This window comes from Carassius carassius, chromosome 16 (assembly GCF_963082965.1).
Source record: "Carassius carassius chromosome 16, fCarCar2.1, whole genome shotgun sequence".
In the NCBI taxonomy this organism is placed as follows: Eukaryota; Metazoa; Chordata; class Actinopteri; order Cypriniformes; family Cyprinidae; genus Carassius; species Carassius carassius.
Window position 1 is genome coordinate 32,635,806 of NC_081770.1, and position 24,971 is coordinate 32,660,776.

At 36.5% G+C, this 24,971-nt stretch overlaps 1 protein-coding gene across 1 annotated transcript in view; it reads left to right on the top strand.

The window, feature by feature from the left end:
- LOC132160151 (NACHT, LRR and PYD domains-containing protein 3-like) overlaps positions 1-19,231 on the top strand; it is a 29,518-nt gene extending 10,287 nt beyond the window's left edge. The window contains exons 6-10 of the mRNA XM_059569888.1: positions 1,873-2,046; positions 5,207-5,380; positions 16,714-16,887; positions 18,408-18,581; positions 18,664-19,231. Coding sequence (XP_059425871.1) covers positions 1,873-2,046; positions 5,207-5,380; positions 16,714-16,887; positions 18,408-18,581; positions 18,664-18,670 — 703 coding nt within the window. The 3' untranslated portion in view covers positions 18,671-19,231. The remainder of the gene's footprint in view (positions 1-1,872; positions 2,047-5,206; positions 5,381-16,713; positions 16,888-18,407; positions 18,582-18,663) is intronic.
- Positions 19,232-24,971: the final 5,740 nt, after the last annotated feature.

A 24,971-nucleotide genomic window follows, 5' to 3' on the forward strand; every position in this document is an offset into this window, starting at 1 on the left:
TTTCAAATATGTATGTATGTGTGTGTGTGTGTGTGTGTGTGTGTGTGTATATATATATATATATTCACTCACGTAAAGGATTATTAGGAACACCATACTAATACTGTGTTTGACCCCCTTTCACCTTCAGAACTGCCTTAATTGTACGTGGCACTGATTGAACAAGGTGCCGAAAGCATTCTTTAGAAATGTTGGCCCATATTGATAGGATAGCATCTTGCAGTTGATTGAGATTTGTGGGATGCACATCCAGGGCACGAAGCTCCTGTTCCACCAAATCCCAAAGATGCTCTATTGGGTTGAGATCTGGTGACTGTGGGGGCCATTTTAGTACAGTGAACTCATTGTCATGTTCAAGAAACCAATTTGAAATGATTTGAGCTTTGTGACATGGTGCATTATCCTGCTGGAAGTAGCTATCAGAGGATGGGTAGATGGTGATCATAAAGGGATGGACATGGTCAGAATCAATGATCAGGTAGGCCGTGGCATTTAAACGACGCCCAATTGGCACTAAGGGGCCTAAAGTGTGCCAAGAAAACATCCCCCACACCATTACAACACCACCAACAGCCTGCACAGTGGTAACAAGGCATGAAGGATCCATGTTCTCATTCTGTTTACGCCAAATTCTGAATCTACCATTTGTATGTCTCATCAGAAATCGAGACTCATCAGACCAGGAAACATTTTTCCAGTCTTCAACTGTCCAATTTTGGTGAGCTCATGCAAGTTGTAGCCTCTTTTTCCTATTTGTAGTTGAGATGTGTGGTACCCGGTGGGGTCTTCTGCTGTGGTAGCCCATCCGCCTCAAGGTTGTGCGTGTTGTGGCTAATGCTTTGCTGCATACCTCGGTTGTAACGAGTGGTTATTTCAGTCAAAGTTGCTCTTCTATCAGCTTAAAATAGTCTGCCCATTCTCCTCTGACCTCTAGCATCAACAAGGCATTTTCGCCCACAGGACTGTAGATGTACTGGATGTTTTTTCCCTTTTCACACCATTCTTTGTAAATCCTAGAAATGGTTGTGCGTGAAAATCCCAGTAAGAAAGGTTTTGAATGATTTAATTGGACGAGTCAAATTTTTCATAGCAGTATGTTTCAGAGAGAACTTAGTAGGAGGAAGATTCTATCCACATGCTCTTAGGTTGTAAAAGTTATCTGGTCTGGCTGAGGTGTCATGGTTGCCTTGGTAACCAGGGGTATGGAGTCGTTTGCAGACATCCTGACACCTGGTATGTTTTGAGGGGTCTGTAATCATTTGTTTATCTAATGAATAATTGATTTGTTAAATCAAATGAAAAATGGTGTGTCTGATTGGTCCAAATGCTACATTATTCATTATCCTTATTTTAAAAATAAGCAGATAAGTTATCATCCTAAAACAGGGTTCGTCATGGGGCACGCGGTCCAGAGCACTGTATGGCTAGTATATCCGTTTACTTTAACTTTACTCTAAATATATAAACTTACCTGCTATACTTTAATATGTGTTCGTTTAGGTCCAGGATTTAGTGCTAAACGGTTGGTCTTTAAAATTTTATATATATATATATATATATATATATATATATATATATATATATACACAGAGAGAGAAGTTGGTCCCCCCAAAAGTTTAAAACATGGTTAAGACTTGTGTGATAGATAAAGTGACAGTTGAGATTCAAATTCATGAACATTCTGCCATTTTAAATCTATGGGATATTTTTGCTTTTTTGTCCGCTGTGTGGACATCATAGGTCCGATCACTTAGAAAAGACACAGCTCTCCTCTCCTCAATGTGCCGGTCGATTTAACACCTCATTCATTGATCTGTGACAATTGGTGAATGAACTTATCTCATCTTTACTTTTTCTGTATTTTCTCTGCAGTCTTTCCAGCTGTGGTATTAAACAGAAAGGTTGTGCTGCTCTGAGTTCAGCTCTGAGATCAAACCCCTCACACCTGACAGAACTGAATCTGAGCAATAATAAACCAGGAGATTCAGGAGTAAAGCAGCTCTCTGCTCTACTGGAGAATCAACATTGTAAACTGAAGAAACTACAGTAAGTTCTAGTATTATTGAACAAAAAAACTGTGTGAAAATGCTGCAGAACAAAAGCATTTCATGTTGAAAGGATAGTTAAAATCGCACCAAAAAATTAATAAATTCTGTCATCACTTATCTTCAAGTCATTTCAAAACAGTGTGAATTTCTTCTGTGGAACATAAAATAATATATTTTAATAAATATTTTTTTTCCACAATGATACAAAAACGTTTGTTGCCAACAATATTCAAAATATCATCTGTTGTGTTTCACAGAAGAAAGAAGGTCATACAGGTTAGGAATGGGATGCAGGGAAGTAAATTATTTAAATTATTTATGTTTTGGGGTGAAAAATTCTTTACTGTGATTATACTGAATGTGCTCAGGACTAATATATGTTTGTATTTACAATTATAGGCTACTAAACAACAAAGTACATGAGTGTAAACCAAAATTAAACATACAGATACATTTAGTCTGTTTGAAGAGTATTAAAAAAGTCTTTGATCTTCATCCACGCCACTGGATTTTGTGATCCTTACAAAACTTACATGTCATATATATATATATATATATATATATATATATATATATATATATATATATATATATATATATATATATAGTACAGACCAAAAGTTTGGACACACCTTCTCATTCAATGAGTTTTCTTTATTTTCTTGACTTTGAAAATTGTAGATTCACACTTAAGGCATCAAAACTATGAATTAACACATGTGGAATTATATATGGAATTATATACATAACAAAAAAGTGTGAAACAACTGAAAATATGTCATATTCTAGGTTCTTCAAAGTAGCCACCTTTTGCTTTGATTACTGCTTTGCACACTCTTGGCATTCTCTTGATGAGCTTCAAGAGGTAGTCACCTGAAATGGTCTTCCAACAGTCTTGAAGGAGTTCCCCGAGAGATGCTTAGCACTTGTTGGCCCTTTTGCCTTCAGTCTTCAAAATACAGAAAAAAAACAGTAATATTGTGAAATATTATCACAACTTAAAATAATAGTTTTCTATTTGAATATACTTTAAAAAATAATTTATTCCTGTGATGCAAAGCTGAATTTTCAGCATCATTACTCCAGCCTTCAGTGTCACATGTAACATCCAGTCTATCACATGAGCATTTAGAAATCATTCTAATATTCTGATTTATTATGAGTGTTGGAAACAGTTCTGCTGTCTAATATATTTGATGAATAAAAGGTTAAAAAGAACTGCATTTATTCAAAATAAAAAAAAAATTCTAATAATATATATTCTAATAATATATTTTCTTTACTATCACTTTTTATCAATTTAACACATCCTTGCTGAATGAAAGTATTTTATTCAGAATTAAATTTCTGACCAGTAGTGTATATTGTTATTACAAAATATTTATATTTTAAAAACATAGCTTCTTTTTTTTTTTTTTTTTACTTTTTATTCATCAAAGTATCCTAATAAAGTATCACATGTTCTGAAAAAATATTAAGCAGAAGAACTGTTTCCAACTTTGATAATGAATCATCATATTAGAATGATTTCTAAAGGATCGTGTGATAATGATCCTAAAAATTCAGCTTTGCATCACAGAAATAAATGATAATTTAAAGTATAATAAATTTAAAAACAATTATTTTAAATTGTAAGAATACATCATAATATTTCATTTTTTTTTGTATTTTTGATTAAATAAATGCAGGCTTGATGAGCAGAAGAAACTTCTTTCAAAAACATAAAAAATAGTAATGTTTCCAAACTTTTGGTCTGTACTGTGTGTGTATATATATATATATATATATATATATATATATATATATATATATATATATATATATACATATATATATATATATATATATATATATATATATATACATATATATATATATACATATACATATATATATATATATATATATATATATATATATATATATATATATATTAGTGGTGGGCATAGATTAATTGTTTTAATCTAGATTAATCTCACTGTAATCTTGGAATTAATCTAGATTAAAATGGCTCATTTGAATTCTGACAAAGGCATTCAGAATATGTGTGCTACCCAAATAAAATAATTAAGTCACAAATACATATTAATTAATGACATTTTGATGTTTGAAAGTCTATAGGTTGACATAAATTCAGATATAAATGTAATAAAAAAATTTTTTTTTAAATTATCGATTTTCAAATATAGTACCTGTCAAACAGTATTTTTTCGGTCAAGACTGTTGACGGTGTCCTTTATCAGTAGGCTTTATATTTATGCTCAGCATGAAGTATAGATATTGTTGTCGCGAAGACAAGAGCCTGGTCTGTTGGCAGCCTCCCTCTATGTCACTAACCCCTCTTTCACACCGCAAGCATGAGTTTGCGCTGATTTGCACTCAAACAGATGGTAATCATGCAGACACATTCACATTCAACATAAAACACACTCTCACATAAAAACTGTTGAAAAATAAAAACAAATAAAGAAAAAGGTGATCGCTATAAGTTCCGCCTCCATCAGCTGACAGGTGTCTCAGAGCGCGTCACGAGCCGTCACGAGAGAGTGCCAGAATTCAAATATACTATCTTTCGCCTATCTTTCATTCACTTTTTTTTGGTGAATCGTCTCATTCTGTTTGTGACATTGTACGCTGCAAAACCATGCCGTTCTTTAACTACTAAGACACAGTTTCTTAGTGTGAATTATTACATAACGGACACAAACATTTCTGTTGCTGAAGAACTGAACGTAAACAAAGGAATTATGATCCATATTACAACGTTATTGCTTCGTTGGACCAAACATGCTTCATGAGATGTCATTCAGTAAACCCTTACCATCCTAACTAAAACGGGATTTACAGCTGTGGATGTGTTTGACTCGATGTTACAATGAATCTGGTATGTACGGCGTTTCCATTATTCATGTTTTGATGTGTACTGCTTACACAAATGTAGCAAATACAGTCTTTACAAGCTTTCCATTGAAAAACAGTGATCTGTTATTGAAGCTTAAGGCTTAGATCTTTATCATCTTTATCAAGATTCAATTTGTCCCGTTTCATTTAATTTATTCGTAAATACTGACACATGCGAGTTGAGCTGTGTTGAGGACGCGGGCGTTCTGGTGCAGGCTAACAGGTTAAACAGTCTCAGAGATTCTTGTTTTTCACAGGCTGTGTGACTGCAGTATTGGAGAGGAAGGCTGTGCTGCTCTGAGTTCAGCTCTGAGATCAAACCCCTCACACCTGACAGAACTGAATCTGAGCTGTAATAAACCAGGAGACTCAGGAGTGAGGCTGCTCTCTGCTCTACTGGAGGATCCACACTGTAAACTGAAGAAACTAGAGTGAGTCTCATCAACTTTCAGTAACTATAAGATTTTGAGTAAAAAGTAAAATTATACAAATGTGTTTTCTGTAGCAGTGGTTTTGTTTTATTGCCCTCTCTTCCTCAGCTCAAACCCCTTAAAAATATAATAATAATAATAATAATTAGTTTTGTTAAAAGATTACTTCACCCCAAAATTATTATTTTTCATGATTCACTTACTCTCATGTCGTTCCAAACACATAAAAGCTTGGTTCGTCTTCAGAACACAAATTAAGATATTTTTGATTAAATCTGAGAGCTCTCTGACCCTCCCATAGACAACAATGTAATTAATACGATCACCTTCCAGAAATGTAGCAAGGAGTTCAGTGAATGCCTAAACGGTCAACTTCACACAAAAATGTGTCAAAATGCTGTACTTCATGGGTCATGAACTTAAAGAGTCGAGAAGGAAAATATGCGTATTTGTAACACAAAGTCGGAGATTTTCAGATCCATTTGCAGTATTTTATTAAGTTAGCGGTCAAACAGTCAGAGATCAGAAAACAGCATCAGGTATGTCAAGGGATATCCAGAAATCAGTAACAATACCAGGCAGAGGTCGGGGCAGGCAGCAGAGAATCACAGTCGGTATAAAAAATTCAAGATCAAACACGGAAGGAACAAACACAGGGAAAACGCTCGGAAATGCCAGACAGAACTAAGCAAGACTTCACAATTATTAATTAACACAGGATTAACACAATTAATTATTAACACAGGAGTGGTAATGGGGAACACCTGGTGGTTATTAGCCCTAAGCATGGGATTATGGGAAATGGAGTTGGGAATGGAAAGGGACACCAAATACAAAAGAGTGGAGTGCCCTCTACTTGAGTTCATGAGCACTCCAGCTGACGATTGTGACATCGTGACCCTCCCCCCCAAGGAGTTGCTTTCAGACACTACTAACTGAGAATAGAGTTCAGGTGGGAGGTGGAGCGGAGGAGGAACAGAGGGATGGATGGAGGGCCAGGTCCACGTGGAAGTGGATTGACCGTGGATCGAGGCAGTGCCAGTAGAGCAGGAAACCAGGGTGGGACAGGTGGAACTGGAGCCCACCAGGGCGGCGCAGGTCGAACTGGAGCCCACCAGGGTGGAGCAGGGGGCCCCCACAGCTGAGCAGATGGGACAGAAGCCCACCATGGCGGAGCAGAGGACCACCACAGCCGAGAAGATGAGACAGAAACCCACCAGGGTGGAGCAGAGGACCACCACAGCCAAGCAGATGGGACAGAAGCCCACCAGCGGAGTAGAGGACCACCACAGCCGAGCAGATGAGACAGAAGCCCACCAGGGCGGAGCAGAGGACCCCCAGGGTGGAGCAGAGGACCACCACAGTGGAGTTGATGGCACAGGAGAGCAAGTCTGGTCAGGTAGGACTGAAACAGAGAACATAAACAGGTTAATGGTGACCTCCGTGGCCGGCATGAGATGGTTAGAGAGTTCCCAAACGGCCTCCATAGGCGTGACAAGGCAGGTGGTGAGTTCATGGACGGCCTCCGTGGCCATGACAGGATAGGACGAGAGTTCATAGACGGCCTCCATGGCCGTGACAGGACAGGCGGTGAGTTCATGGATGGCCTCCGTTGCCGTGACAGGACAGAACATGAGTTCGTGGATGGCCTCCGTAGCCATGACAGTACAAGCAGTGAGTTCCTGAGTGGCCTCCGTGGCCATAACAGGACATGCAATAAGTTCATAGATAGCCTCCATAGCCGTGACAGGACACGACAGGAGTTCATGGATGGATACTACTGACATGTCCGAAGGTTCTGCAGCAGTTGCCACCACCTCTGGAGGTTCCAAAGCAGTAACAGTCTCCTTGACAGCAATACAACAGGCTGAGAGAACATTGGTGGGTGCAACAGACAGGATGTGACAAGACTCTGGAAGTTCAGGTGAGACGTGACGAGGCTCTGGAAGTTCAGCTGAGAAGTGTTGAATCTCTGGAAGATCTGCTGAGATGTGACGAAGCTCTGGGAGATCATTGGTGATTTGACTGGGCTCATAAAAATCAACTGTGATTTGATTTAGTTCATGAAGATTGGTGGCCACTTGACCTTGCTCATGAAGACCAATGGTGACTTGATTTTGTTCATGAAGATCAACTGTGACTTGACTTTGTTCACAAAGAACAATTGTGACTTGACTTAACTTATGAAGTTTAACTGTGATTTTACTTGACTCATTGGGGTTAATGGTGACTTGACCTGACTCTGGAAGGGTTAGCGGTGACTTGACCTGACTCTGGACGGTCAGCAGTGACTTGATTGGACTTTGATTCTGGAAGATCGTCAGTGACTTGACTTGAGTCGCAAAGATCAATGGGGACCTGACATGACTCTGGAAGATCAAGATCAATGGGGACCTGATTGACTCTGGAGGATCAACGGGGACCTGACTTGACTCTGGAGGATCAACGGGGGCCTGACTTAACTCTGGAAGATCAAGATCAACGGGTACCTGATTGACTCTGGAGGATCAATGGGGACCTGACTTGACTCTGGAGGATGAACGGGTACCTGACTTAACTCTGGAAGATCAAGATCAACGGGTACCTGATTGACTCTGGAGGATCAACGGGGACCTGACTTAACTCTGGAAGATCAAGATCAAGGGGTACCTGATTGACTCTGAAGGATCAATGGGGACCTGACTTTACTCTGGAGGATCAACAGGGACCTGATGACTCTGGAAGATCAGGATCAACGGAGACCTGAATTGACTCTGGAATATCAAGATCAACGGGGACCTGACTTGACTCTGGAAGATCAACGGGGACCTGACTTGACTCTGGAAGATCAATGGGGACCTGACTTGACTCTGGAAGATCAACTGTGGCTGCCATTTCATGCTGGAGCGCCGGATTGGCGGCCATCTTGTGCAGAGGCGCTGGGCTGGCAGCCATCTTGTGCAGAGGCGCTGGGCTGGCGACCATCTTGGGCGACCATCTTGTGCAGAGCATCTTGTGCAAAGGCACTGGGCTGGTGCCTATCTTGTGCAGAGGCGCTGGGCTCGTGGCCATTTTGTGGACGTTTTGAGGACATTTAGTTTTTTTGTTTGTTTGTTTGAATTCTGCTGGTCATATCAACCTTATTTTTCAGGAAATACATAATTGATATGTATCACTATTTAAATCACTTGTATAAAGTTTTGGTCATATGGCTCTTCACAATCATGTTTAATAATCATGGTACAATATTGACCAAAATAATCGTGATTATGATTTTTGTCATAATCGAGCAGCCCTAAGTCAGACAACCTTTTATCACATTAGCTAACAGTATAAGGATGCTTTTTTACCCCAAATACCATACTTTTTATATTCTTCAGTTATTGAAAAACTGTTGATTTAATTACCTTAAACAAAACTGAAAACATTAACAAGACCTTTCTCAAAGTATATTCTGTACTTTTTTTGATGCTTGTTTGCTGCATATGTCTGTAATAATTTTAAATGAGCCGTTTACATGATTATTACATGATGAATGTTTATTAGGGGTCCCTTTAAACACAGCAGAATGTAGTGAATCAGCTCAAACGGGAAATATGAATAATCATAACTAGTTACGATAAATTATAAATATTTATACCCACTGTATTTACTTGATCTCTCAGTGTCAACTGTCTGTCAATTCTGAGAACTTAACTTTCCTGTTTAAAGAAAAGAACTTTCTTACTGTACAAAACTACTCATACTACTCAGAGTATGTAACTAAAATCTACATGATTAGGGACTTCAGTTATGAGCAAACAATGAACAACCTCAAGTGTGATACAAATAAGACTTTAACTACATAAATAGTTAAACTAGTCTAACATACACACACACACACACACACACACACACACACATGCACACAGTGGGCATAGGAAAAAGGGTTAAAGCTTAAGCATTAAAGGGGAGAAATAAAACATGTAGCTATCATACAATTTGATATTCGGCAGATCTACAGCCTGAAGGAAACATCAGTTTTTTAGTTAAAACACCTTTGTAAAAGGTGCATATGATACTTAAATGTATCAATTAATAAGACTAAGTTTGATACTTGCACATCTTGCTTGTTTGAAAAAGAGTCCTGATGCATTTTGGGGCTCCAGTTTGTATCTGCTGAAGTGAGTTGATGTAAAGACCTGTTCGAATCAGAGGATCTTGATGAATGGACAGTCAAGGCTGAAAGGCCTGGCCCAATCTTAGCATGGTTTTTAAGGCTCTTAGCTCAGCATATTCTCCTGGAATTCCTTAATCTAAAAGAACTGCTCTGATCTGATGATCAGCAGGGCTGTGTATCACCAGCAAAGTCACGATACGATACGTATCATGATACAGGACTGCACTGAATTTGACCTCAGTAGAATTTAGTAAAACAGCTGTTTATGAAACACTGCATACTTTATGGCCAGTGCTAACTGTAAGCAGTTGACCTCTGCAAAATGAAGGGCCTCCATAACTGTATCACAGTACAATATAGGTAATGGCATATGCTTAATGTTTACATTGGGCACTCCCCACCAGGTAATTCTGATTGTTTGCATTTTTTTTTAGCCCATAAATAATACATTTACTTTTTCTAATAAATTTATATTGTAATGTACTCATATTAATATATATAAAAAATCCTCTTAACATTGATGGTAGGTTATCATTGCACAAATTAATGTACTCTACTTTTTACAAATAAAATAGAGTTCTAAACTAATGTTATTCTGTATTCTGTATCTTAAGCACACACACACTCAGTCACAAAGATCAAGTTTGCGTGGAATCAGACATTCAGGAACAAACTTTTTAGCACTGCCCTGCATTTTTTTAAAAACTATAAATAGCTTATTCACTCAAGAGCTACATTATCTTTCTCAACAAGGAGCTGGTAACATCATTGTTTCTAAAGGAATTAAAGCCAGAGCTTCATTGTTAATAGAGAAATGCGACAAAACTAAGGTAGCCTAATTCTTACGTGCACAGTCTCCTTTCTCTCTCTCTCTCGTGTAAATAAAAACTTGATGAATTACAATGTTCTGAGAATAGAATATTGAAGTGGAGATTGTTAAACTGCAAGCTAACAGGTGTTTTCAGAAAGCAAGTGTGTTTATAGTGGAAAGAGAGTGCATGCACAGGGTTGCCAGGTTGACAAAGATAAGTCAAGTCAAGTCACCTTTATTTATATAGCGCTTTAAACAAAATACATTTGCGTCAAAGCAACTGAACAACTTTCATTAGGAAACAGTGTGTCAATAATGTAAAATGACAGTTAAAGGCAGTTCATCATTGAATTCAGTAATGTAATCTCTGTTCAGTTTAAATAGTGTCTGTGCATTTATTTGCAATCAAGTCAACGATATCGCTGTAGATGAAGTGACCCCCAACTAAGCAAGCCAGAGGCGACAGCGGCAAGGAACCGAAACTCCATCGGTGACAGAATGGAGAAAAAAACCTTGGAGAGACCAGGCTCAGTTGGGGGGCCAGTTCTCCTCTGACTAGACGAAACCAGTAGTTCAATTCCAGGCTGCAGCAAAGTCAGATTGTGCAGAAGAATCATCTGTTTCCTGTGGTCTTGTCCTGGTGGTCATCTGAGACAAGTTCTTTACAGGGGATCTGTATCTGGGGCTCTAGTTGTCCTGGTCTCCGCTGTCTTTCAGGGATGTAGAGGTCCTTTCTAGGTGCTGATCCACCATCTGGTCTGGATACGTACTGGATCCGCATGACTGCAGTGACCCTCTGATCTGGATACAGACTGGATCTGGTGGCTACGTTGACCTCGAAATAAGAGAGAAACAGACTAATATTAGTGTAGATGCCATTCTTCTAATGATGTAGCAAGTACATCGGGTGTAATGGGAAGTGTTCCCGGTTCCGGTTTACCTAATTAATGCAGCCTAAAAATCCTTTAACGGATTTGGATGTTAAAAGCATATTAGTATGTTATGTGTAAGCCAGGTTAAAGAGATGGGTCTTTAATCTAGATTTAAACTGCAAGAGTGTGTCTGCCTCCCAAACAATGTTAAGTAGGTTATTCCAGAGTTTAGGCGCCAAATAGGAAAAGGATCTGCCGCCTGCAGTTGATTTTGATATTCTAGGTATTATCAAATTGCCTGAGTTTTGAGAACGTAGCGGACGTAGAGGATTATAATGTAAAAGGAGCTCAATCAAATACTGAGGTGCTAAACCATTCAGGGCTTTATAAGTAATAAGCAATATTTTAAAACCTATATGATGTTTGATAGGGAGCCAGTGCAGTGTTGACAGGACCGAGCTAATATGGTCATACTTCCTGGTTCTATTAAGAACTCTTGCTGCTGCATTTTGGACTAGCTGTAGCTTGTTTACTAAGCGTGCAGAACAACCACCCAATAAAGCATTACAATAATCTAACCTTGAGGTCATAAATGCATGGATTAACATTTCTGCATTTGACATTGCGAGCATAGGCCGTGGTTAAGATATATTTTTGAGATGTAAAAATGCAGCTTTACAAATCTAGAAACGTGGCTTTCTAAGGAAAGATTGCGATCAAATAGCACACCGAGGTTCCTAACTGATGACGAAGAATTGACAGAGTAACCATCAAGTCTTAGATAGTGTTCTATCTTATTACATGTATTTATATCGACTATGCATTCCATTCGTTTTTCAAATTGGTGTGTTTCACCGGGCCGCGAAAAAATATAGAGCTGAGTATCATCAGAATAACAGTGAAAGCTAACACCATGTTTCCTGATGATATCTCCCAAGGGTAACATATAAAGCGTGAAGAGTAGCAGCCCTAGTACTGAGCCTTGAAGTACTCCATACTGCACTTGTGATCGATATGATACATCTTCATTCACTGCTACGAACTGATGGTGGTCATATAAGTACGATTTAAAACATGCTAATGCACTTCGATTAATGCCAACAAAGTGTTCAAGTCTACGCAAAAGAAGGTTGTGGTCAGTTGTGTCAAACGCAGCACTAAGATCCAATAAAACTAATAGAGAGATACAACCACGATCAGATGATAAGAGCAGGTCATTTTTAACTCTAAGGAGAGCAGTCTCAGTACTATGATACGGTCTAAATCTTGACTGGAAATCCTCACCTATTCCATTTTTCTCTAAGAAGGAATATAATTGTGAGGATACCACCTTTTCTAGTATCTTGGACAGAAAAGGGAGATTCGAGATTGGTCTATAATTAACTAGTTCTTTGTGGTCAAGTTGTGGTATTTTGATGAGAGGCTTAATAACAGCCAGTTTGAAGGTTTTGGGGACATATCCTAATGACAATGAGGAATTAATAATAAGTAACTATAATAAGTTATTATTATAAATGATAAAATTAATAAAAATAAATAAATAACACGCTTAACAGATATTTCCATACTGCGCAATGTTTCAGGGATAGCATCTCTTTATATAAGACAACACCGGTTTTGTTCCTTTGCGGCCAGATTAAACCTTGTTGTAGCCTATATATTAAGCTCTATTCATTATTTTTTTTTTAAACCTTGCACTTTTCTACTCTATTTTAAACATTGTTCTTGTATCCAAATTAACCCTCTGGAGTCGATTAACGTGTATACGCGTTATGAGGCATTTTCTCTTGATAATCCTGAAAAGAACTTAAATTACACTTTAAGTTTTGATCGTACAGATAAGAGCAATACATCAATTGAATCTGTAAAGGGTTTACTTATTTGTATACAGATATAATAACAACAAAACTTTGTGCATTTATAATATAAAGATAACAAACAAGTTGTGCTGTCTGCAGCCTTTGTCTGCGGTGATCTTAATTTACAAACGCGTCATTAAAATGAACTGTAACTCAGTGAATACTCAAGGAAGAGACATGACAGATACATCTATAGAAAACTTGACATGTCTACTTTTAAACTAAGCAAGTGCTGCCGAAAACAAATATTCTGTGATAAAGTAATCCATATGAAAACAACGCAATGTCCGTTTTTCACGTCTCCCTTCATTATCTTCTAATGCGACCACGCCCCCGCGCTGAATGCCCTATTCAGATTATAATGTTTCACTGAAGCGTGCGGCTTGAATACGCCCACACAGAAGAAAAAAACAGCGAGACTGTTCTTCAAGTTTTTTATTTTACTGTTTGCTTCGCGATTAGAGGAATAAGACATAATTCACCCCAAAAAGATGTGATGTGGATTACCTTTGGATTTGAAATTTGGATTTCCTCAGAAAAAAAAAGAATGAAGTGCTTTATTCAGCAGAGATCATATACACGAGTAAGTCTCTTTTTATTTATTGATATACTTGTACTAGTTTTCACATAACGTGTAAACATTTTACTAGTTAGACTTTTTCCAAAGTATAATTCCTGACTAAATGTATAATCAAGTGAAACATTATAAAGTTTTAACAACAATATACACTACTATACCATTCAAAAGCTTGATATAAATAATATAAATGTAACAAATAAATGTAAATATAACAAATGTAACAAACAATGCTGTTCTTTCAATTTATCCCCAAAAAACTGAAAAAATATTCTCAGCTCTTTTCTACATTAATAATAATAATAATAATAATAATAATAACAATAAATGTTTTTTTGTAGAAAATCTGATTGTTAAAAGGATTTCTGAAGGATTGTGTGACTGGAGTAATGATGCAAAAAATTTCAGCTTTGAAAGTCAGCTTTGATATTTCCTAATAAACTGTTTATCAAGTGAATATTAAATTATGGTGTGGGATAATTAAATATATTCTAAATAATCTACAAACATAAAATTATGTACATTTATTTTGTTCTCACATTCTTGTAACTCTTCCCTCTCAGTCACACAGCTGACTGAAAGGCTCATTATGCAGGCCTTTGTCTTCTTAGGTGTAAATCACAATGATATTCATGATAGTTGACACCTACTCGCATATGAATTTTACAAACAAAAAGTGTCTTAGAAAATTTAAATCAATATATTGTTTTCTGTCAGTGAGTAAACAATATGATTTTCACATAATTCAGAAAGAAAAATTCTAGGCTACACGCACCAGTTCTTAAAAGTTCCGGGAACCAATGTTCTTTTTGTGTTTTATGGCCTTATTCAAGTGATTTAACATTTTTTGTTTTACACTAACCATACATAACATTTTTTTTCTCAAAAGCACATTCATGTATATACATGCTGCTCACATGTTATTATAGCCCAGTTTGTGCTGATTACAGTGATTTTAGACTTTAGCCATTAGATGTTTATAAGTAACTGAAAAAAGCACAGATGTCAGGGCATGACAAAAATACCCTTAGACCTCACAGGGTTAAGCACTGTCCACTGCTTTGCATGTACCACAATATCGATACAGGGCCAGCTGTATCGATATTCGTATTGTCAAATCTCTGTGACGATACATCGTCGTATCAATATTTTGAAGATCGCACTAGCGATCAGTGATCTATATAGGGGGACACCCTCAGGATTTGAGTGAGCCAATGAAGAATGGTACCTTTTGGAAGGAAGTTTTACTCTTTGTTTCTAGTATGGTGTCTTGCATATGAAATTAGTTTGGGGGGTTCAAGAGAAGATTTAAAATTCTACTAAAACTAATGTGTTGCATAGGCTTCAACATATAATATACATTTTTAGATCATAAAAATACGAACTCATAGATACCAAACATCACATAGATGAGGTTATAACTAGTGATTCATCATAAGCATGTATAAAACATATAGAATACACAAAACACAATGTACAAGAACAGTAAAAACATACACAATGCCCTAAACTATATGTGAATTAATTCAAAGAAAGGCTTTTTCTATGTATTAATTAGAGAAGAGTCCCTTTTTTGTGCATTATGTGTCTAAGAGACTTGAGGTAATAGCTGCTTAGCCACACTCCCGGGCGTCATAAACCTAAACCTCTAATCACTTCTCAAGTCTAGAGTACTAAATCAAGTCAAACTAGTGTTAGCATAAATCTGGTTTGCAGTAGGAGTTGTAAGAATTTTTGTGAATCTAAAGGAACAAAAATTAACGCATTATATAAAACACAGGCTATCATCTAACAGCTTAGACATTGAAGTTTTCGTCAGTGTCACAAAGCTTCATGGAAAGTTTATTCCCTTCTTATTGGATTAAGTCTATCACTGCTTTATGTATCTCTTGAGAAGATGCGCCTTGGCTTAACCATTGATCAGTTTTACAACTTGCAAATGGTTAGGAGGGGGAATCTTTAGATTCTTCTTCATATCCTTCCAGGCTTTAAGAGTGATGAACTCCAAAAAGAGGTTATTCTGACTGGGGGTTGGGAGAGTTTTCTCCCAAATGGAAAGTGAAGAAGAGCTAAGAGAGAGATATCAGCTGAGATCCAAGGATCGTTGGTGAATGTAAAGACAATGATGAAGCCTGGCACAGACTTGAGAGTTGCAGAAGAGTTCTAGCTCACATCCTCATTTTCTCAGAATCTAACAGAACCGCCAAACTGAAGGCGGGTCACTGATGTAAGGTCTTTATCTTCGATTGAGGTCACACCTCTTGGGGGTCAAAGACCCAATGGTGATTTGAACTTCTGGAGGGGAAGTTTACGACTCTTTGTCTCTAGCATGGTGTTTTGCATATGAAACTCGATCAAGAGATGAATTTAAAATATTCTTATAATACTAATGTGTTGCATAGGTATCAATATATAATATACACTCTCATTTAGATCATAAAAATACAAACTCCTAAATACCAAAAATTGTACAGGTGAGGTTATATTAACTAGTGATCTATCATAAGCTTGCATAAAACATACACAAAACAATATAGTTAGTAACCATACACAATAACCTGAGGATATGCATTATAGAAAATTTTGTCTATTAATGTAAGAATTTATTTCTTATAGCAGTATATGTCTGTTTAAGAGAATTAAGTAGGAGGGAAGATTCTCTTTACATACTTTTAGGTAGTAACGTTTATCTGATCTGGCTGAGGTGTCCTGGTTGCCATGGTAATCAGGGGCCTGCACATCATTCACTGACTTATAGGCACCAAGTCTGGTGTTGGGTGAGGGGGTTTGTGATTGTTAATCTAATAAATAATTGATTTTGTTAAATCTAATGAACATTTGTGTGTTTGATTGGTCCAGATGCTACATTGAGTATTCATTAGAGATGCACACAGTATTTGACTGATGAACCATTAAACAGAATAGTCATTACTTCATAAAGGAAAACAATTTTATGAAATCAGACATATTTGTAGTAAAGATGGAGAAGAATAGAGTTATGTTGTTTGAATAACAAAACTTTACAACACAACTCTTTAATTATGGATTTTGGCTGTTTTTCTTTTTCTCTCTGCAGTCTTTCCAAGTGTGATACTACACAGAAAGGCTGTGCGGCTCTGATTTCAGCTGTGAGATCAAACCCCTCACACCTTACAGAACTTAATCTGAGCTTTAATAAACCAGGAGACTCAGGAGTGAAGCTGCTCTCTGCTCTACTGGAGGATCCACACTGTAAACTGAAGAAACTACAGTGAGTGTTATTATATTATTGCACACAAAATCTGTGTGAAAATACTGTCAAACAAAAACATTTCATGTTAAAGGGAAAGTTCACCTCAAACCAGTATGATTTTCTTCTGTGGGACAAGAAGATATTTTGAGAAATGTTTATTGTCCACACAATGAAAAGCAATGATTCCAAAACTTTTTTGGCAATAATTTTCCAAATATATTCTGTTGTGTTTCACAGAAGAAAGAAGGTCATACAGATTAGAAACGACATGCAAGGAAATAAATTATGATCATTTTTAGTTTTGGGTGAAAAATTACTTTGAGAATTAAAATGTAAATGATCATATACAATGATTATACTAAATGTGCTCAAGACAAATATATGTTTTCATATACATTTTAATCTGTTTGAAGCAATTGATGTTGGGTATTCATTATCTCTGAATTTGATTCTATTTTTTAATTATGTAACTGGCATGATACATTTTTACCTGACAAATAAAATGTTATATATGATTTGTTCTGAAATTACTATGACTAGTAGGTCATGTGTAGGCTGGTGTTTCCTCAAATCTGTGTCCAGGATAGAACAGTCTAAAGGTTCATTGATGAATGGAGCAGTAGACACGTCATTGGAGACCTTTTGATTTCTGTCTGTCACTGACTTAGCAAGTTGCATTGAAGGGACCTAGCAAACTACACTCTTTGTTCTGAGCAAGCAGTAGGCAGCAGACTTAAAGATATAGGTTAACTTTGCCCAGTCTAGTGTTATTATAACAGTCAGATATTGTGATTTTTCTTTTTCATTACATAATAATTGTTTTAGCTGTCTTTTTGACAGAAATATCAAGAATCACCACATGGATCTCAACAATGGTGACAATCAGCGCAAAACTTTTTTGTGACCTTAGTAGCTTGTTTTGTGATGATCAGAGTTGATCTGTTTAACTGAATATTTTGTTGATTGTCACCATTTTTGAGGTTCATTCACAGATTCTTGATATCTGTGAGTCCTCATGACCTCAATAATTTCTGCATAATGTTTTAAAAATTTTACCAATTTTAAAGCAGGTTTTTAAAAAAGGTGTTTTTATTAAATGTATTATAATTTATTGAGTTTAATTTAATTTAATTTAAAATTTATTAATGGTAAAGGTTTAGCACCCTGTGCTGCCATGCACGTCACCGTTTTATTTATTTATTTATTATTTACAGTTTGGAAAAGGACTTTCATGATTTAAAATGAAAAATACTATATCAAACTTAAGTAATTTTACCTAACTTGAGAAATCAGGTTACATCTACTGACAGCTATGCTTCAGTAAAACTTTTTTTCAGGTTTTGTTTTTTTCAGGTTGTTGAATTCAGTTATAATTCAGTAATCTTAAATAATTTATTTAATTTTAGCAAAACCAGTTATTGTAGATGTTACCACATAATATAAATTTTTTAAGTTAAACTGACTAAATACTTTTTTCAGTATCACCCTAAAACTTGAACACAATCTCAGAGATCATTCGTGTTCTTCACTCTCTGCAGGCTGTATAACTGCAGCATTGGAGAGGAAGGCTGTGTTGCTTTGATTTCAGCTGTGAGATCAAACCCCTCACACCTGACTGAACTGAATCTGAGATCTAATAAACCAGGAGACTCAGGAGTGAGGCTGCGCTCTGCTCTACTGAAGGATCCACACTGTAAACTGAAGAAACTATTGTGAGTTATTGAGTCAATGCTTTAATTTAATATCTTGTATTAAAGCAGATCTTAGTGTATTTTATCTTTCTCTGTTGTACAGTATTTGACAGTGGAAACTCCACAAGCTCCAAACAAGTCAATCAAACCAACAAGTCCTGAACAAGGCTTATTCTGATCCAGCAGTTTCACATGTGGAAGACTTTTCTTATTCGTTTTCATTTAGAGTTTTTTTCCAGTCTCATGGGAATGTTTTTTAAATAAGTAGATTGGACGTACTAACTGCATTGTAAAAATATTATTGTGAAACGACAGTATATACCAGGTTAATAATTGCATGACTTTCACAGTAATTTCACAGTGAGACTTCTCTTGTATCTAACTGCACTCTCAAAAATTACTTTAAACAAACAACATTAGACTGTGTTTCTACAGTGCATATGTACTATAAAGGTTCCTAGCATGCAATGCAGCATGAATAGATCATGCTGTAGAGTTTTTGTTTTTAATTTTTTATTCTTGCTGGTTTTACTTGTGCTGTTGAACTTGTTTTTAGTTCACCTTTAGTAGTTCGAGTTCTTGGTTTATGTTGTAAGTTTTTTTTTTTTTCGAGTTATTGTTGTTTTTTGTATGTTGAGTATTAATGTCACATCTTTCAAAGATGTTTCTCAGCAGTTACTTCACTTTTGTGAAAGATCCATCCACAAACAGTTATGAATATGAAATAAGATATTGGTTAATCGTCATGCTTAAATAATGCTAAGGTAAAATCTTGACTATCCTAAAGTCGGCCGATTAACTTATTTCATATTCTAGTTTGTCATAATTTTCACGTTTTCATTTGTCAAACATCTGACATGATTAGATCCGAAATTTGAATCATCATCAATCACCATTATGGTTAATTTAAAACAATTACATGTAAACAAGTACATTTCACAGTGGCTTAGTTAAAGACAACTTTATAATATAAATTCACAGACGAGCATTAAATTACTGTGATGTTATGATAATAGCTTTATTATTATTTCTGACAGTAATATATTGTAAAATAATACTCTTTATTCCTGTAAATTTCTGGCAATTTAAAAAAAATCTATCTTCATCAAACATTTGTATATTGTTAATACATAGTAGACATGGAAAGCATGACATAACTTACACTTTTTTTTTCCTTAAGTGGGTATGATAAGAAAATTCATTAAATTTAATTCTAAACATAGTATGTGTTATAGTCCTAATGCAGACTCAAGAGGGAGCGCCTGAGAGAAGATGTCACAGTTTACCAGCAGAGCACTAGAGTCTCAAGGAGAGAGTTTGACATAAAACTTACTGTAATAAATGAACTAAATTAAAATCAATGCGTAAAATGTAATGAAGTTTATATATATATAACTATGATCCCTCTGAGATTTCACAAATCTTGGTAAATCTTTGCTTTTAACCCTCTAGAGTCGAGGCAAGAAAAAATGAATTTTGTGGTACCTTCTCTTGATAACACCAAACAATTACTTAAATTACACTTCCAGTTTTGGTCGTACAGATAAGAGCAATACATCAATCGAATCTGTAAAGGATCTACTTTTATCTTATACACATAATAACAACAAAACTTTGTGCATTTACAAAATAAAGAAAACAAACAGGGTGCACTGTCTGCTGCCTTGGTCTGCGATGATCTTAATTTAGAAACACGTCATTAAAATGAACTGTAACTCAGCAAATACTCAACAAAGAGATATATCTTATATACTTTTAAACTAAGCAAGTTCATTCACATCGTCTAAATGTTTCACAATGCCAGGATGTTTTTTTGTTTGTTTGATTGTTTTTTTTTTTTATGTTCTATAACATAGACATGAGTTATAAGGTTGCTAGTTTAATGAATAAAATCTAAAAAAATCTAACTACCTTTCTAATCTTTTTGTATTCTATTTTGTTTTCATTTATTATGCAATTGTATGTGTGTGTGTGTGTGTAAAGATCTCTATCACTAGCTTGCTCTATTCTTTTTTTATTCTATCTGTTTTCTTTTTATTTATTGTATTATTTAGAAGCCCATGCTACGTGTACTGTGTTAAGCTAACCGAGACTTGTTATAGCACTTATATATCATTGCTCTTTTTGTTGTTTTTGATTGCTTCCACTGGCCTCATCTGTAAGTCGCTTTGGATAAAAGTGTCTGCTAAATGAATAAATGTAAATGTAATGATTAGACAAAACTTATTGTGCCTATTCTCTGTTTATATATGTAACCATATATATTTATAACTATATAGTGTAAATATCTTAGTGTTTGCGATCGTCTGATGTATAAATGTCTCAAGTAAGCTGTAAATATCACTGATAATAAATGTGCTATGTGGTTATTATTACTAGTATCAGTGACCATCACAATAATGTTAATAATTTAGTTTATTTGAGAGCACATAAACAATGTACACTTTGGAAATGCTATGTGATGTTCATTTATATATTTCAACATGGCACTACCAGTCAATACCAATTTGCTAAAGCAGTAATATTGTGAAATATTTTTTACTATTTAAATAACTGCTTTCTATTTAAGTATATTTTAAAATTTAATTTATTCCTGTGATCAAAGCAAAATTTTCAGCATCATTATTCCAGTCTTACTCCAAGTGAAACAATTTACTTAATAACATTCAAAAGCTTGGAGTCAGTATATATAGAAATGAAAACTTGTATTTAGCGCACAAGATGGTAAATACAATTATCATGTTACAAATGATGGTGTTCTTTCAATTTATCAAAAAAAAAACAGAAAAAATATTCTCAGCTCTTTTCAACATTAATAATAATAATAATAAATGTTTTTTGAGTAGCAAATCAGAATATTAGAATTATTTCTGAAGGATCATGTGACTGGAATAATGATGCTAAAAATTCAGCTTTGAAAGTCAGCTTTGATTGTTCCTAATAAATTGTTTAACTGCACTCGCAAGTGAATCTCAAGTTACAGGTGTCACATTGTCTGGTCTGTGTATCCCTGGGTGTCCACTAGAGGTCTCACTTCCCTATAACGTCACCCCACTTCAGGAACTGTTTCACACTAGCTTTTGTCTGTACTCATCACTGTTCATTGCACACAGCTGTCCCCACTTACATTGTTTGCACATGCCCTTAAATACCCTGTTGTTTCACCCATTGTTATGGAGTCATTGGTTTATGTCACCTGGTTTTTCGTGTTCCCTGGTTTTTTGTTCATGTTTCTTGTTTCGGACTGCTCACCTGGATTTTGACCTTTGCCTGGCTAAGTTACGATTCTGGATAACCCAATAAACACTGCTACTAGATCTCCCTGTTTGTTTGTGCGTTTCTAGACCGAAGGACTCCATCATGCCCAGATCCAGCAGTGTGGGATTTCAAATCCGTTCCCCAGCCACCATGGAGGAGCGGAGGGGGAGACTCTTGAATTTGGGAGCTTACCCGCAATAAAGTGTTGGGACTTCTATTTGCAGACCCTGATTCTGAAGGGGAATATCTGCATTCAGAAGAGTACGGTGATTCTGAAAATGAAATTATAGCCCTACACCAAGCACAAATGGTGAATCCTTTGCCCAATGTAGCTGGTCCTTTTGCCCAATGTCAGTGGTGGGAAAAATGTTTCCCGCGGCTGGAGTGTTCATCGCAAAGTTAACAGGCGTGTTAGTGTTGTGGGGAACGAGGTGGGAGATTTTTACCGCTCTAGACATGTAGCTTTGTCTTCTGACCGCGTGCCTCTCCGCAATCGCGGTGACAGTATTGTGGTGGAGACTTTGTCTAATGCCACTGGGTATGTTAGACGAGGTTGAAGTATTCATAGGACAGTTAGGAGGCAACGTGTCAAATTGAGAATCTCTGGTGTCCTGTTCCTTGATGTTTTATGGCATAGGCCATTTTGCGATCAGGATATAATTCAGTCATCAGGATTTACCATGTGGTATGAAGAGCAATTAAGGGCGGTCCTTCAAGCGTTCTGGTTGTTTCACACCTTTGAACAAGAAACAAGAATGAATGAGATGATACGGAACACACTCTTTTGTTTTGGGTTAAAAGGCTCTTACAAACATTTATCCCTATTGTCATCAATGGGTGGTCAAAAGATCAAAATGGCAAAAAATTATCTATCTATCTCTAACTATCTACAACCCCAAATCAGAAAAAGTTGGGACAGTATGGAAAACGCAAATAAAAAAAAAAAAGTGATTTCTAAATTTACTTTGACTTGTATTTCATTGCAGACAATATGAACAAAAAATATTTCATGTTTTGTCTGGTCAACTTCATGTCATTTGTAAATATGCATCCTTTCCTGTCATTCAGACCTGCAACACATTTCAAAAAAAGTTGGGACAGTAAAGCATTTCCCACTTTGTAATGTTGCCATTTCTTTTCACAACACTTAAAAGACGTTTAGGGACTGAAGACACCAAGTGATGAAGTGTTTCAGGTGTAATTTTGTCCCATTCTTCCTGCAAACAAGTCTTAATGTGGGCAACAGTACGGGGTCTTCGTTGTTGCATTTTGCGCTTCAAAATGTGCCACACATCCTCTATTGGAGACAGGTCGGGACTCCAGGCAGGCCAGTCAAGTACCCGTACCCTCTTCCTCCGCAGCCAGGACTTTGTAATGTGTGCAGTATGTGGTTTTGCATTGTCTTGTTGAAATAAGCATGGACGTCCTTGGAAAAGATGTCTTCTTGAAGGCAGAATATTATGCTCCAAAATCTCTATGTACTTTTCAGCATTAATGGTGCCTTCACAGAAGTGCAAGTTACCTTTGCCAAGGGCACTGACACAACCCCATACCATGACAGATCCTGGATTTTGGACTTGTTGCTGGTAACAGTCTGGATGATCCTTTTCTTCTTTGGTCCGGAGCACACGGCGTCCATTCCTCCCAAAAAATACCTGAAATACTGATTCATCTGACCACAGTACATGTTTCCACTGTGTGATGGTCCATCCCAGATGCCTCCGAGCCCAGAGAAGTCGACGGCGCTTCTGGACACTGTTAACATAGGGCTTCCTTTTGGCACAGTACAGTTTTAACTGGCATTTGTGGATGTAACTACGTATTGTGGTACTTGACAAAGGTTTGCCAAAGTAGTCCTGAGCCCATGTGGTGATATCGCTTATAGATGAATGACGATTCTTGATGCAGTGCCGCCTGAGGGATCGGAGATCACGGTTGTTCAGCTTAGGCTTGCGCCCTTGTCCTTTACGCACTGAAATTCCTCCAGATTCCTTGAATCATTTAATTATGTTATGCACTGTTGAATGTGAAATATCCAACTCTCCCTATCTTTCTTTGAGGAACATTGTTTTTAAACATTTCAATAATTTTCTCACGTATTTGTTGGCAAACTGGCGATCCCCGGCCCATCTTTGCTCCTAAAGGATTAGACCTTAATTGGATGCTGCTTTTGTACCAAATCATAATTTCAATCACCTGTTGTCATCACCTGTTTCAAATCACATTTTTATTTAACCATTTTACCTCATTACTAGTGCTAAATTGCTCCTGTCCCAACTTTTTTTGAAATGTGTTGCAGGTCTGAATGACAGGAAAGGATGCATATTTACAAATGACATGAACTTGACCAGACAAAACATGAAATATTTTGTGTTCATATTGTCTGCAATGAAATACAAGTCAAAGTAAATTTAGAAATCACTACTTTCTTTTTTTATTTGCGTTTTCCATACTGTCCCAACTTTTTCTGATTTGGGGTTGTAATCCATCCAGGCTTCTGAAAAAGTGTTATGTCTGGACATGTTCTTTTTAGGCCGTAAGAGCTCCAGCTCATTTTCCAATGAAGAAGCAGTACATGAGTTTAAGAAATAAAACAACAAAGTTCTAAGAGAACTTACAGGAATTAAAAATGAGATCCATGCAGTCCACTTGCCCATCTGTGAATGAAGTTTTTCCCAGACATGCATGCGTAGCCCCCTGTCTGCTGACTTTGCTGTTGTGTATTTGGTTTGCAATGTTACGCTGACTGGCAGTATCAAACATGTATTGAAAAGTTAATCAGGATGTAACTTATCATATGAATGTCCTAACTAGTCTAAAATTTTCTAAATCTTCTAATTATTCTTTCACCTTTTCTTCAAATGTCTCCTTCCTGACTTTCGGGGACGGTAAAATAGTGTTTATGCAGACACCTCACCATGGTCTGATCTATAGACGGTTTCATCGGGCGCACGCGCCTGGACCTAAGTTAACTTCCGGTCTGTGTTGTGTATATCGGTCTGTCTGCGGTGCCTTCTACAAACACAGTTAAAGTCGAAGTGATGAGTAGACTGAAGTTGGGGTCAGGTGGTTGTGCTGCGGGATGTGTTTCCCATACATTTATTTATTTTTGGAGACTTGCCACGATTTTAAAACTGATCGATTTTCAAAAAT